The following is a 14,473-nucleotide window of genomic DNA, read 5'->3' as shown; positions in this document are numbered from 1 at the left end:
AAAAAGGTTACCCCCGACAACATGGATAGCTACATGCGAGAGCAGGGAAAATACAACGTCGGTGACGATTGCCCCGTTTTCGACGGCCTGTTTGAATTCTGCGGCATCAGTGCGGGCGGCAGTATGGAGGGCGCAGCGCGTCTCAATCGGCAAAAATGCGACATCGCTATCAACTGGGCTGGCGGTCTACACCACGCGAAAAAATGCGAAGCCAGTGGCTTCTGCTACGTGAATGGTAAGCCCTTTCCTACATTATTATCCCTTCTCCTACGAATCCAGAATCCACATCGCCGTGTAATCCATATAACCTAATCATTGACTGGCAGACATCGTCCTCGGAATCCTCGAACTCCTTCGATTTATGAAGCGTGTGCTCTACATCGACATTGACGTTCACCACGGTGATGGCGTTGAAGAGGCTTTCTACACCACCGATCGTGTCATGACCGTCTCATTTCACAAATACGGCGAATACTTCCCCGGAACCGGCGAGCTTCGCGACATTGGCATTGGCCAAGGCAAAAACTACGCTGTCAACTTCCCTCTCCGCGACGGTATCACCGACGACTCGTACAAATCCATCTTCGAGCCTGTCATTGAGAACGTCATGAAATACTTCCAGCCCGAGGCTGTCGTACTGCAATGTGGTGGAGACAGTCTGTCTGGAGATCGTCTGGGTGCCTTCAACCTGAGCATGGATGGTCACGCCAACTGTGTCAACTTTGTCAAGAGCTTCAACTTGCCTACTCTGGTGCTTGGTGGAGGCGGCTACACCATGCGTAATGTTGCCCGAACGTGGGCATTTGAGACGGGTGTCCTGGTTGGTCAAGAGATGGACCGGACCCTTCCATACAACGAGTATTACGAGGTTGGTCCATGTGTTGTCCTTTTGTCATGATTTAGAGTGTTTTGTGCTAATACGGCTACTAGTATTATGCTCCTGATTTTGAGCTAAATGTTAGGTCATCTAACATGGAAAACTCCAACAGCAGAGAGTATCTGGAGAAGATTACTGCTGCTGTCATTGATAACCTCCGCCACACCGGCCCGGCCCCGTCGGTTCAGATGCAAGATGTTCCTCGGAAGCCATTTGGTGGCATGACTGATGAAGAGGAGGCCGAACTGGATGACATGGACGAAGATGAAAACAAAGACGTCCGAATGACTCAACATCGCTGGGATAAGCGTGTCGAGCATGAGAATGAATTTGAGCCTAGCGACGACGATGAAATGGCCCGCGCAAACGGAGCCACCCGTGCTAACGGCAATAAAAGAACCTTTAACGATTACCGTACAGGCGACAAGGAAGATGACAGCGAACGGGCCTCCCCCGCCGCAGCCACTAATGGCGGCGCTCCTGAAGCGCCAGCCGCAGAGGAAACCCAAGATGTTAACGACGATACCATTGAAGACTTTGCAGCCGACCAAGAAAAGATGGCTTTGGATAAGGAGACAGAGCCTAACGAGCCCAACGAGCCCAACGAGCCTGAAAAGGACAAAGAGGCGGAGAAAGAAAGCGAACAAGAAAAGGACAGCGACAAAGAAAAGGACAAGGTAGATGATGATGGTGACGTTGGCATGGCCGACGATTCGGAGCCCAAGGAAGAAAAGGCTATCAAGGAAGAGCAGATTGAACCTGAACCAGCTCCCGAGCGGGTTCCCAGCAAGAGCCCCGTAGCAGAAGAAGAGCCAAAGGAGAGTTCAAAAGAGAAGTCTGAGCCAGCTGCCGACGCCACTACCGAAGCTGCTGCCACTGCTGAAGCTGAAACTGAAGCCGAAGCCGAAATTGAAGCTGAAACTGCCCCCGAAGCTGCCCCCGAAGCCGGCCCCGAAGCCGCTGCCGAAGCTGATGCCGACGTTGCTGATGCCGCTGCCGAAAAACCAGCTACCGAAGAAGAATCAAAGCCTTCAGAGGCTGAGCCAGAGAAGTCTCCCGAGGCATCATCCGATACGAAAGAGAAGACGGAGCCGCCCGCAGATGCAATGGAGATTGATCAAGAAAAGGACGAGGCGGAGCCCAAAAAGGCCAGCACACCGCCTGCTTGAGCATCCCCCGAGCAGTAAGACTCTCGGTTGGTTTCCATGGAGCAAAGGCACTCCAAATCACGTTGATGCAGTTCACGTTGTAGATCAGTGGGCAGGCGAGGGAGGCGTTTCCGGCGCAAGGTATACTGGCAGGCCACGTAAAACACCATATGGCAATATCGAGCCATTTGTTGGGCGCCAAGTTAATGTCAGTTCGATTCTTTATTGTTCAAGTTTGGCCGATTGCTTTATTTATTTCTTATTTGCTTGGAGTCTATATCAATAGCGTACAAAAGAGTAATTCTATAACCAATTCAATATATACCTCTTGGAAAAGCAATTATCAGATACAATTACAAATCTCGTGAATGCCAATTGTCTTCTATTGCATTTAAGCAAGATTGACATCCATTCTGCATGAATGACAAACTCCAGCAAAAGCCGAGATTCTTCCGGCATGCAAGGCTGCTGCAAAGTACCCACTAGGCTTCTTCCCATTGAAGGCCCAGTAAAAAAAAGCAGCAGGCTCGTGTCCCACCATAGAAACTGTACGCACTTTGGGCCTATCGCCCCGACCTGATAAGAAAAGTGAAGAGAGAGCGAGAGAGACTCGTCCAAGACGCCCAAGTCAATGTAGCGCTAACAAATCGATTGACTACGCCTCATTGAGAGGGGAGAAGACGAAGGAGGCAAGAAAGAAGAAAAGAAAGGCAGCCTGGTGACTCATAAAGTCTTGTTGCTTTTGTATTTGTATTTTTTTTTTCGCTACTCTGCATTGCTGCCATCAACACCTTTTCCCTCCGACGGCCATATCATCTGGGAATCCCAAACCACCACTTCCAGCCTCAAAACAGAAACTCGCAGATCCTCTTCCTCCCCCACAGCTGTCGCAATGTCGGCCCCCGTCGCTGCTGGCTCCTCCTCGAGGGCCAATGGCAGCGATGCCGACTCCGCGAAGCTGGCCGTCCTGAAGGAGCTGCTCTACGACCGGTGCCGGGAAGAAGGCGACATGTTCTCGCAGGACGACCTCCTCCGCATGGAGGTGATTCCCAACCGGGACCTGCTGCTGCTTGCGCGGGTCGTGCAGTCGCTCAGCGACGACAAGCTGTTCATCACGATGAGGGAGGCGTCGGGACAGGTGCTGTGGAAGTGGCGAGACAAGCAGGAGGCGCATAAGTGAGGATCTGCCTTGTTATTCCCCATGTATATATATGGCGAGGTTTTTGCTAAATCATGTAAAACTACAGGTACAAGCAATGCACAACAGACGAGCAAGTCATGGTATACTCCCTCATCGACGACTCCGGCGGCGACGGCATCTGGACGCAGACGCTCCAGAAGCGCCTCAACATGCACGACTCGGTCCTCAAAAACGCCATCAAGCAATTGCAGGCAAAGGGCCTCATCGCGCCCTTCAAGAACGTCGAGCACCCCAACAAGAAGATGTACATCAAGGCCTCCATCCGGCCCAGCGACCGCGCCACCGGTGGGCCCTGGTATACGGACCAGGACCTGGACGAGGCCTTCATCGAGGACCTGCAGCGCGTCGTGTTCGACTTTATCAAGCGCCAGAGCAGCTACCACAGCACTCATGGCGCAGCGCAGGCCAGAGCGTCAGCAGCAGCGGGCAGCACACAAGCTCCCAAAAAGGGCGTCATCAAGGGCGGCCTCGTCGCAGCCGCAGATGCTGCTGCCAACAAGGGCAAGAAGCGCGACGCCTCCGAGATGGAAGGCAAAGCCGCCGCCGCCCCCAAAACGTCCGTTTCCTCCTCCCGCAGAGAACCCGCTCTCTTGCCCTTACCAGCCGGCTACACGGCCTACCCAACCGTCCGTGACATTGCCCGCCTCCTCTCCTCCAGCGGCATCACCAACAACACCATCCTGTCCGAGGGCGACGTCAAGAAGCTTGTCGACGTCCTCGTCTGGGACAACCTCATCGAGCCCGTCCGCATCGCCGGCAAAGTCGGCTACCGCGTCTCGCGCATCGCCAAGCAGTCCGTCGAGAGCTGGGCCGGCCGCGAGGACCCTTCGGGCCGTGATGGCGGGCCGGAGCTGTACATCAGTCCCTTGGCAGAGGTGCCCTGTGGACGGTGCCCCGTATTTGACTTGTGCGAGGATGGTGGTCCTGTAGGGCCTAGCAACTGTGAATATTTCAAGAAATGGCTGGGCAAAGATGAGATCTTTTAAAAGAGATGTGGGGAGAGCGGGAAGGGGTTGGAAGGAAAGAAAAAAAGATATCAATTTGCATTGTTTGGAGTTTATTTGGCATGGGATATTCCTCGCAACATAACCTGTTGGGAATGTGTATATATATCTCTATACTACTTGGCACTTGGCGCATAATGGGTCAGCAGATGGGCTATTGCGGAAGATTGAGCGTAAAAATACAGATTGTATTGGGACTCAAAACACACATGGCTTCTTAAAAGGCCTCGAGACAATAGGTACATCGAAAGTGTATGTGTTTTATGGAGAGGGATGTTGATATTCCAACCTTTTATCTGATGCCTTTTACACACACATGATGGGCTGCTTACACTTACACTTTTTTTTTTTTTTTTACTTTGGTCAACACAGTGGCTGATCAGGAGATCTGAGATTTGAATGGTCATTTTGAATTATACGATAGATTTGTATTTTTTCTTCTGCTTTGCAGCACCCTAATGACTAGCTAAAGGATATAGCGATGTAGTCGCTCTTTTGAGCCTCTTTTTATCCGCCACAACAAAAATCATGGTCTCAGACTGCCGCCAAATGGACATGCAGAGCATGTAGCCGCACTACACAAGCTTACAGGACACCGCTGGCGGTGATGGTAGGGCGAGGCTCATACTTGACCTTGCCGTCATCACGGCCAGTGGCCTCAAGGGCAGAGACAATGCCCAGGCAGTCCTGGTCGACCTCGCCGAAAACGACGTGGCGGCCGTTCAACCAAGAGGTGACAACGGTGGTGATGAAGAACTGGGAGCCGTTGCTATTTGGATCGTGAATTAGCCAATCATGTCGCATCAAATTGCTTGATAAAAGTGGACTTACGTGTTGGGGCCAGCGTTGGCCATGGACAGCAGACCGGGGCGGTCGTGCTTCAGCTGGAAGTTCTCATCGGCGAACTTCTCACCGTAGATGGACTTACCGCCGGTACCCTGGAGATGTGTTAGTCAACTGTCTTTTAACAATTTGTTTCTTGGGGCGAAGAAGCCATACGTTACCACGGGTGAAGTCACCACCCTGGAGCATGAAGTTGGGGATGATACGGTGGAAAGATGAGCCCTGGTAGCCGAAGCCCTTCTCGCCGGTGCAGAGAGCACGGAAGTTCTCGGCGGTCTTGGGGACAACGTCGTCGTACAGGGTGAAGTTGATGCGACCGGTTTGCTCTGTCATCATGGACGTGTTAGTATCCAAGTCTCAAAGGGGGCTACAGCTACATGCGGTGAGAGTTGGGAGAGCAAAGGCGAAGCAGCCAATCGGTGCCGGAGCAGGCATGGCCGGAGCAGTAGAGCGATTAGACCAAGAGAGAAGCAGAAGCAGGCAGCGTGTTGAGCTTCCACTTGTATCCATTTCGCTTCTCTTCGCGGTCTTTCATTGAGAGCGCTAGCGAATTGGGGTTTGCGGCAGAATAGACTCACCCTTGATCTCAGCGGTAGGCTTGCCGTCCTTGAAGACGGGGCCCTTCCAGGCGATGTCGAAGAAACTGCATTGACATAGTTAGAGGATGGTGGTGTTCTCTGGGGAGTTCACACGGCACTTACACTCGGGATCGGTTGGCAGACATTTTGGCTGGCTGTGAATAGAATCGAGTGGTCGCAAAGGTGGATGAAGTAGCAATGCGTTGAGGGAGAGAGAAAGTTCTTAAGCCGGGGGAGCAAAAGGTATGGCGGGGTAGGAGGGGTTGGAAGAGAGCTGATCTCATTTTGAATTGTGCTGGAGGGGTAAAGGATTAGTAACTGAGACCAGCCAATCAGCGCCACAGACAAGGGAGACGGTGGGGTGCGAGGAGAGGAGCCGATCACGTGTTTTGGCCCAGGGTATGCGGCAGCTTGACGTCGACGCCAAATTAGCGGGCGGCAAAGCTCGGAGCTCTCGAGCTGTCAGAGCTTTGTTCGCACGGCGTTGTCCACGGCTGCAGCAGCAATTGCCCGACGCTCGCTTCTCCAAAGGCCCATTGATCGTTCAGCTCGCGCTCGAGACCCGGAACAGCCCAGGAGGCGGCGAAATGGCTGGATTCGACGCGGTTCTGCCGCAATTGCACGGTTGGCTCCCGATCGCCATCCGAGAGCTGACGTGACTTGGTGTGCGCCAGACAACAGGTGGGCGGTGGGCAGAGGCGCGCCGTGATTGGACGGCCCAGCACCAAGCCCTTCCAACCTCTTCCTGCGGGCGGAGCTGCTCCGCCTATCATTTGGCCCATGCCCAGAGGAAAGCTGGCTGTTTGGAATTCTGCGCAGCTCCCAGCAAAGAAATGGCCAAAACCGGTTCAAAGGCCCGAGGCAAGCCCGCCAAGCGGTGCAATTCCTGAGGGGCGGGCAATTGGCTGGAATTGTCCCAACAAGGAGCAGATTTTTTTTGGCCCTGTTGCTTTGAAACATGTCCTTGGCCGCTGGTTCATTTGCAAAGGCCGGATGACGGGTTGCGGGTGCATGGGATTGGAAGAGGAACACAAAGAGGAGGGCAAAAAAAAAAAAAGAGAGAAGCATACCTGGGAGGTCAAACGTATTACAGTGGTGATTCTACACACAAGGATCCAAGCAAAAGATGTAGCCTCGATTCCGGGGTTGATGGGACAGCTCGCAGAGAGATGAAGAGTTTTGGGTGATGTCAGTAGCCAGTGCGCACTGCTGCCGTTATGGCCTGAAGTCTCAGGCTGTTTTTGCGCGGATCCGGCGCAGGTCGATGTTAATAATCCATAGTCGGGGTCTAGGAATGGGGAGACTGGTTAAGCAGGTGGGCAATTGATGGACTTGAAGACTACACTACATGTTCAGCCAAGAGAGCCTGCAAAGCACAAGAAAATCCCATGCAATATGTCACAGTCTACAGTCTAACTAATATTCTACTGTTGACGCATCAGACAACTCTAGCATTGACGACTGAATAGCCTCAATTGACGGCACTGCGACTGTTAATAGCTGACATCACGTGACCGTCGGACTCGTCGTAACGTGCTAGCAGCCCGAGCCAGTGGACCCAGCGCTTGTGTCCAAGTGTCCAGGCTCGGCGACACCGTGTAGCTCCAACTACTATCATCGCCAGTCTCGTCACCCATCCGGCTCTGCCTTCAACTTTCTCCTGGACAATTCTATCGTGTTTTCTCTGCTGACTGGGTCTCTCCAAAATGGATTTGAACGATTTGAAGAATACCGTCTCGAACCTGACCTTGTATGATCTCAAGGCCGGGTTCCGGAAGGCGCAAAATGGTATGGCGCTCACTTCCCAGCCCAATGGAATCCAAGGGGATTAATGCTAACGCCGAGGATCGATTAGCCGTCATGAACTATACCGAGATGGAGGCAAAGGTTTGCTTTAGTAACGAAATTACGACGAAACTTGATTGCTGAGAATGCGGCGCCCTAGGTACGAGAGGCGACGAACAACGAGCCATGGGGAGCATCGTCCACCCTGATGCAAGAGATTGCCAACGGCACATTCAATTAGTACGCACGCACGGCTACCCAAATGGATGCATGCCTGCTGAATTCTAACGTCGATGCAGTCAACAACTCAATGAGATTATGCCAATGATCTATCGTCGATTCACAGAAAAGTCTGCGGAAGAGTGGCGCCAAATCTACAAGAGCTTACAGCTACTCGAATTCCTCATCAAGCATGGCTCGGAGCGTGTTGTTGACGATGCGCGCGGACACATTACGCTTCTGAAAATGCTGCGCCAGTTCCATTTCATTGACCAGAATGGCAAAGATCAAGGCATCAACGTACGAAACCGAGCCAAGGAACTTGCCGAGCTCCTGGGCGACGTTGAGCGGATTCGCTCCGAGCGCAAAAAGGCCCGAGTAACAAAGAACAAGTATACCGGCTCTGAGGGAGGCATGGGCATGGGCGGCTTCTCAAGCGGCGGCAGCGGTCGCTTTGGCGGCTTCGGCAATGAGTCTAGCTATGGCGGTGGTGGTGCCTCTGGGGACTATGGCGGATACTCGGGTGGTGTGTATGGCGATGGTGGCGGCTTCGGTGGCCAATCGAGCGATTTCCGCGACACCCAGAACCGGTCGGAAAGATTCGAAGAGTACGACGAATACGACGAGGGAGCGCGTCCCGCGGCCAGTTCTTCTCGTCCCGCGAGAAGTTCAGAACGCTCTCCAGCCAAAAAGGCAGCGGCGCCGCCTCCCAAGCAGAAAGAGCCTGAGGTGGACCTCTTCTCATTTGACGAGCCCGCTGCAGCTGCTCCAGCAGCCGCATCCAGCAGCTCTGGACTGGGCGGATTCGCTCCCCTCAGCACCGCCGCTCCCGCCAATGATGATGATGATGAGTTTGACGACTTTCAATCGGCAGCTCCCTCAGCGCCTGTAGCTCAGCCCCTATCTCCTACCTCGCCAACTTCGCCAACGTATTCAAACACCCAATTCGCTGCACCAAAGCCCCTGTCGGCGCCGCAGCAAGCCGGCATCAGCCAGATGGTCAACATCGCTTCCATCTCACCAGCCGGCAGCAACAATGCCACGCCTGCTGCTGGGAACTCAGCATTCAGCATTCCGGTGCAGCCTGCCAAACCTGCGGGCTTCCAGCCCACAGGACCCAATTACTTTGGCACTGTACAGGCTCAAGCTACCGGAGGATCCGTCTCATCCATGACTCCTACTGCTAGTCTGCAACCTGCCAAGTCCAATGGCAAAGCAGCAGCCTCTGGCGGCGGAGATGCATTTGGTGCTCTCTGGGGCAAAGCCAGTGTCGGCATCAAGAAGCCTAGCACTCCCACCGCCGGGCCAGCACTGGGCCAACTGGCCAAGGAGAAGAGCAGCGCTAGCATCTGGGGAGCACCCGCAGCAAACCCCTCTTCAGCTCCACAGGGGGGTTCCGCCTCTGGAGATTTGCTTGGGTAAGTAAGTAGAGGCCAGAGGCCGAGAGATGGTGAGGATAGGCTATAAAATAATATGAATTATGGTGGCTGGAACATGTCGGTAAAAAAGCAGCGTTCAGACCATCCCACAGGCGAGCGATGGAGATGCAGCATTTTCGAAGTTGGGGTTTTAGATTGGCGTTTACGGCGCACGAGTTGATGAATTCGAAGCAACAATTTGGGACAGTTTGAACAAAATTGTAGCCGTGAATAACCAGAATGATTAGTGTACATTAATGTAAGAGCAAAAACAGGTTTTCTCGGCGCATCGTCTGGCTGTTCGCGTTTCATGCTATACCGTGAACCCGGCCCGCTGTGCCGACAAAAGTCGTCGATTGGCTCAACCCGGTTCCCTTTTTTATTCCGCCTCAGCAAAACATGCGGCCGACGATGCAGCCGCCTCGTAAAAGTGAAAACAAGCCATCGAGCTGAGCCTCCAATTTTTTCTCCTCTATATCTGCACAAATGCAGGAACGCGATCCCGGAAAGCAGGGGTGCCAAAGCGAAATCTTGCGCAGCGGAGCGCTCCGATCCAATCGTCGGGCTGGTGGGGCTCGATCCTCCGGCTCACCGAATGGGTCCTCCGGCGCTTAAATCATGGTTGAGATGCAACGAAGCGATAAAAACAGAAATAAAAATTGGCTCGTTTGAGAATTGAGAGTCTAAGCTTCTGTATTTTTACTGGCTGGGCTAGGCGGCTGGCATGGGCTCACCGTGAAACTTGACATGGAGTCCGGTGTTTTCCATGAAAAAGTAGGTGGAGCACCCAAGTTTTTGCTATTCTTACTTCTAATTGTGAGATTTGCGAAAAGGGGATCTAGATGGATGGCCCTGAAACGCGGCCGCGCTTAATTTGTCTCGCTTGTCTGCGGCAAAGTTTATTAGATCAGACTAGTGGTCTGTTCCATGATGATTTGGCGCGTGTGTTGGGAGCGTCTGTAGAGTGACAAAGAGCTGTACGTAGAACCTGAGAGATGGGAAACATATAAGAGTCCTTTGAGCCTTCTTTGTGTGTTTCGATCTCTCTTTCCTCTGCATAATCAAGTCTTTCATCACAAGCCATTTACCTCTCCACCCCCCTTTTTTTTTCTTTTTTCCCTTTGTTACTATTTCGGTCTTTCTTTCTCGGCTCACGGCTCACGGTATCATTGTCTTTCATCGGAACTTCAACGCCTCTTTCTCATATTAATACTGCAACTCGAGTTATCCTTTCAAGGCTTCATCCATCTCTCTATAAAATATCTCTAGAAGAGATTCACAACCCCAGTTTTTATAAATTTCCACCTTCTTTTCCTTCAGCTTTTTCTTTTTCTTCTTCTTCTTCTGTCTTTTCGACCTTTGCTGGTCGAATACCCCCCGCCGGCAAAATTTCATCCTTTTCGGCTTCGTCGTCTCCCATCCCACAATATTCAAAACACTTCCCTCTCAAGACGGCAAACCGCACGCGGCCCAAACTCTCAATTCAAACTTTACCTCGTGTCAATATGGGTTCCCCGCCGGCGCTGGGTGCCCTGGGCGCAATGTTTACGGCAATGAGGCTTCTGCAGGCAGTTTGTCTCATTACAATCATTGGCCTTAGTGGAAACTTCGTCGCGGAGCTGGTCTCTACTTCGGTTTCTACCCCATCTGCCCTGATTGGCACACTGGTTGTGGTGGGTTTTCTTTTCTTTCCGCTCCTCGCTATTCCCTTTGAAACGGGTTTGTAGTTGGCGTTGAAGACTAACAATCTGTAATAGGCGTGTCTGGCTATGGTGTACATCATCATCTCGTACATCCTTTACTGGGACCATATGCTTCCTCTCCTCATTGCGACCGCAGCAGACGGTCTATGCTTCATCGCATCCATTGTCGTGGCTTGTGTTGTCGGCAGGCCCGTGAGCTATCTCAACTGCAGCGCCTTTCCCCAGCAGGGAAACACTGGCGCCTTCATCTACTCGCTCTTTGCCAACGTCAAGCATTCGTCATCCGATGTCTTCCAGTGGGCTGCTCCCAGCAAGGCATCGTGTTACGAAATCAAAGCAGTCTGGGGCCTGTCCATTGCAACCTCCATCTTGTTCTTCATGTCAGCCGTCGCGGCCATCTGCCTATGGAGGCGCATCAAGGGAGGTGCGGACCGCCCTCGCAAAACAACAGACTTTGAATGAGGGTATAGCTGCCGTGACGGTTTCTCGGGGGTGCCTCCGACTCCAAATGTGCTGCGCAAGGCCCGGAGTCTTGGAACGATGGCCATGGCAAACAAACAGCACCAGGACAGGAGGTCGCTATATGATAGTAGCGATGAAGATCTGGACATGAACATTCCTGTTCAGGTTCTCAACGACTCCCATCCTTATTTCCCCCCCGCTACCCACGGCAGCGAAGAAGACGAAGCGGCCTCGCGTGCAAAGCATGAAGCGTCCAGTTGAGGAGATGCCGCCGTTACCGCCTCTGCCACCGGCTTTCGCAGCTCATAAACCACCACCCATTCCTCCATCTCCGCTGCCATCTTCCAACTTGAGCCCGCCTCCCGCGAGCCCAATGTCGATGACTGGGAAGAAGCGCAAGACGCTTCTCCAGCGGATAGAAGGCTGGTGGGACTTGGGACTGCTGGAAAGGAGACAGACGCTGTTTGGAGCTTCAAAGTCTGGATGAGGTTTTCTTTTGTTTTAAAAAAAAATCGGTGATGTATTGAGATACGATCAAGACTTAATGTGTGATGGCGGACTGGTTTTGGAAAGCAATTATTTTTGGTTATGATTTATACTACAGTACACACAAAGATTGTGTGGATCACAGACAGCCTCTATATCTGGGAGGTAGTTGTCAAGGGGGAGGTAATTTTGTTTTTCGGGAAATGAGAATGCTTCGTATTGGGAAAATGAACACGACAAGAAAAATAGAAACAAACGCAGTCAATTGCACATCTTTAATAAATTAGTTCTTCGCTGATATAGTAGCCTCTCCTACTGAATGGATCATCCATTATCATCATAACAAGAAGCAGTCACTAACATCAGCCTCGACAGCCATCCGAGGCCTACGAAAATTAGGGTAGCATCTGAATCGGGAAATTCGTCGCCTCCGCACCGTGCGAAAAGCTCAACGCACTCCCTCAGCCTTATTCACTCCTTGCAGCCTCTCCTGTCTGGTCGCCCGGCATATTCTCCGTGCCGCCCGCAGAAAGCAGCTGCTAAACCCCGTATTACACCGTGCAATGGCGCCGATGAGTTCACGGTGCTGGCGCTCAGTTGGCTGAAACCCCCCGTATCCCGCATTAGTAACCCATCGCATCTTCATTTCAACCTCCACTCAAGGGCAGTTTTGGACGTATGAAGGCCTGGATTGCGCGACAGCAGGACAATACGCAAGAAACAATACATCACGCCCCTCAATCATTTCAGTAATCACGCCCTCTGGAGCACGGACATTGCGCGCCATTCGCTTCATCGTCTCAGCGTTTAAGTGAGAAGGACAGAAAGAAATACTGCGCATCGCAAGAGAAACAAAAGAGGCCAAAAGAGAGACAGTCTCTTAGAAGGCGAGACCATGTCTTCCCTCAAGCATCTCCTGTCGTCCAAGGTGCGGTCGCAGTCCGGGTGCTACACCTGCCGGCTGCGTCGCAAGAAGTGCGATGAGCGCAAGCCCTCATGCTCCGGCTGCGATGCGCTGGAAATCACCTGTCACTTTGGCGAGAAGCCCGACTGGATGGACGGCGGCCCCAAGCAGAAGGAAATGACCGAGTTTGTCAAGTCGCAGGTCAAGAAGCAGGCCAGCCAGCGGCGCGATCGCAAGTATCTCGAGATGCTGGAGACGGGCACCCGGCAGGTCAGCATCAGCGACGCCACGGAAGATGCAGCGGCGGCGGCGGCGGCGGCTAGGAAGACGGGCGGAGGAGGCGATTCAGAGCGCGGATACTCCAGCACGTCGGCGCCGTCGTCCAAGGAGTCGCCCAACAGCCATGGATCCAGCGGCAGCACGGCCGCCACGTCTCCGCCGGAAGCCCCCTGGCACACGCAGGCCTTGTTCGCGGAGTCGAACGAGCAGAGCCTGACCCAGGCTGACCGCTCGGCGGATATTCACTACGCCTGCATGTATCTGGACTATGTCTTTCCGCATCTTTTCCCGCATTACCGGCCTCACATCCTCGTGGGTGGCCGGGGATGGATTCTGGATGTGCTGCAGTCGACCAACAAATCGCTATACCACATCACCGTGTCCATTGCGTCATACTACTTTGCATTGATATTGAACAATGGCGAGCCGGAGCACGGCGAATGCCTCTTCCAGATGAACAAGAACCTGCAGAACCAAATGGAGCTGGGCCTGCGGGAGCTGCAAAAGGAGGTCAGCTCGCTTCACAGCCGCAAGCTGGACCCCAAGGAAGGCCTGGTCGTCATGGAGAGCATCATCCAGCTGCTCATCTTCGAGGTCGCTACGGGCAATCGCGAAAACTGGAAGCTGCATCTCGACGCCGCCATTGCGCTCTTCCGGCAGGTCCTCCCGAACCCAGACGGCTGGGAAGGGCTGCTCAACAGCCTCATAAACGTCCACTGGCCACCGTCCGAGATGGGCATGACGCGGCCGTGGAGCACCAGCCAGGCGGCATGTCGCTTCTTCACGGCCAACCTGCTCTACATTGACGTGCTGTCGAGCGTGTCGCTTGGATGCCCGCCCCGGCTGTACAGCTACCAAAACTCCATCATACCCTCGTGTAACACTTCAACGTGGAGCCCCTGCACCATGGGAGGAGGAACTCTTCGCATGGAAGAGTTCCGCGGACTGCACAACTGGGTCATCCAGGTCATTGGCGACATTGCGTCACTGCACTCGTGGAAAAAGGCACAAAGCCAGGCCGGCTCCTTGTCCGTCAACGAGCTCCTGCAACGAGGCCAGGTCCTGGGCGAAGCAATCAAGGGCGGCATCCTGGCCATCCAAACAACATGCCCCACGGCCGACTCACAGGCCACCGTCATCTCAGTGCCGGTTCTCGGCGAGCAGCCTTCGTATGCCATACACAACGTCATCTGGTTGCATGCGGCCTTGATCTACTTGAACACGGTGACGTCGGGATGGCAGCCCGCGTGCCCGGAAATCAGCTCAGTTGTGTCTACCACCACGGAACTGCTGTACAATCTCCCGATGGGCACCTGTTTAGGGGCTGTGGCCTGGCCTTTGTGCGTTGCGGGCTGCCTAGCACCCCCGGAAGATGAATTCAAGTACAAGGGCTTGGTGGCCCGGCTCGGTGGTCTGCAGCTGTTTGGAACGCTCAGGGAAGCCATGAACATCATGGAGCAAGTCTGGGCGATGCGACCCCTGGACGAGAGCTGGGATGTTGCTCAGTGCATGAACATTCTAGGCCACGGAGTTGTGTTGCTATGATACCCCTTCCAGACATGCCGC

The 14,473-nt window shown here is 53.4% G+C and overlaps 8 protein-coding genes across 8 annotated transcripts; 6 read left to right on the top strand and 2 right to left on the bottom strand.

The window, feature by feature from the left end:
• Window positions 1-21: 21 nt before the first annotated feature.
• Window positions 22-2,046, top strand: TrAtP1_005914 (uncharacterized protein; the record flags this gene model as incomplete). Its single annotated transcript, XM_066112912.1, has 3 exons — window positions 22-235; window positions 327-868; window positions 931-2,046. The coding sequence occupies 3 exons, from the start codon at window positions 22-24 to the stop codon at window positions 2,044-2,046; spliced, it is 1,872 nt and encodes a 623-aa protein (XP_065968998.1).
• Window positions 2,047-2,587: 541 nt separating this feature from the next.
• On the top strand, window positions 2,588-4,564 carry TrAtP1_005913 (uncharacterized protein). Its single transcript, XM_014082590.2, has 2 exons — window positions 2,588-3,201; window positions 3,273-4,564. The coding sequence occupies exons 1-2, from the start codon at window positions 2,918-2,920 to the stop codon at window positions 4,210-4,212; spliced, it is 1,224 nt and encodes a 407-aa protein (XP_013938065.1). The 5' UTR covers window positions 2,588-2,917; the 3' UTR covers window positions 4,213-4,564.
• Window positions 4,565-4,815: 251 nt separating this feature from the next.
• Window positions 4,816-5,935, bottom strand: TrAtP1_005912 (uncharacterized protein; the record flags this gene model as incomplete). The annotated part of the gene is made up of 5 exons (XM_014082589.2): window positions 4,816-4,999; window positions 5,062-5,168; window positions 5,230-5,399; window positions 5,652-5,716; window positions 5,775-5,935. 5 exons carry the CDS (start codon window positions 5,933-5,935, stop codon window positions 4,816-4,818), a joined length of 687 nt encoding a protein of 228 aa, XP_013938064.1.
• A 144-nt stretch (window positions 5,936-6,079) lies between these two features.
• TrAtP1_005911 (uncharacterized protein) lies at window positions 6,080-6,433 on the bottom strand (the record flags this gene model as incomplete). The annotated part of the gene is made up of 1 exon (XM_066112911.1): window positions 6,080-6,433. The coding sequence occupies one exon, from the start codon at window positions 6,431-6,433 to the stop codon at window positions 6,080-6,082; it is 354 nt and encodes a 117-aa protein (XP_065968997.1).
• An 813-nt stretch (window positions 6,434-7,246) lies between these two features.
• TrAtP1_005910 (uncharacterized protein) lies at window positions 7,247-9,569 on the top strand. Its single transcript, XM_014082588.2, has 4 exons — window positions 7,247-7,439; window positions 7,507-7,538; window positions 7,597-7,676; window positions 7,736-9,569. Exons 1-4 carry the CDS (start codon window positions 7,358-7,360, stop codon window positions 9,075-9,077), a joined length of 1,536 nt encoding a protein of 511 aa, XP_013938063.2. The 5' UTR covers window positions 7,247-7,357; the 3' UTR covers window positions 9,078-9,569.
• Window positions 9,570-10,578: 1,009 nt separating this feature from the next.
• On the top strand, window positions 10,579-11,238 carry TrAtP1_005909 (uncharacterized protein; the record flags this gene model as incomplete). Its single annotated transcript, XM_014082587.2, has 2 exons — window positions 10,579-10,746; window positions 10,831-11,238. The coding sequence occupies 2 exons, from the start codon at window positions 10,579-10,581 to the stop codon at window positions 11,236-11,238; spliced, it is 576 nt and encodes a 191-aa protein (XP_013938062.2).
• A 244-nt stretch (window positions 11,239-11,482) lies between these two features.
• Window positions 11,483-11,725, top strand: TrAtP1_005908 (uncharacterized protein; the record flags this gene model as incomplete). The annotated part of the gene is made up of 1 exon (XM_066112910.1): window positions 11,483-11,725. The coding sequence occupies one exon, from the start codon at window positions 11,483-11,485 to the stop codon at window positions 11,723-11,725; it is 243 nt and encodes an 80-aa protein (XP_065968996.1).
• An 894-nt stretch (window positions 11,726-12,619) lies between these two features.
• Window positions 12,620-14,452, top strand: TrAtP1_005907 (uncharacterized protein; the record flags this gene model as incomplete). The annotated part of the gene is made up of 1 exon (XM_014082586.2): window positions 12,620-14,452. One exon carries the CDS (start codon window positions 12,620-12,622, stop codon window positions 14,450-14,452), a length of 1,833 nt encoding a protein of 610 aa, XP_013938061.1.
• Window positions 14,453-14,473: the final 21 nt, after the last annotated feature.

This window comes from Trichoderma atroviride, chromosome 3 (genome assembly GCF_020647795.1).
Source record: "Trichoderma atroviride chromosome 3, complete sequence".
NCBI lineage: Eukaryota > Fungi > Ascomycota > Sordariomycetes > Hypocreales > Hypocreaceae > Trichoderma > Trichoderma atroviride.
The sequence above is the reverse complement of the archived record's forward strand: the minus strand, read 5'-3'. Positions and strand labels throughout refer to the sequence as shown.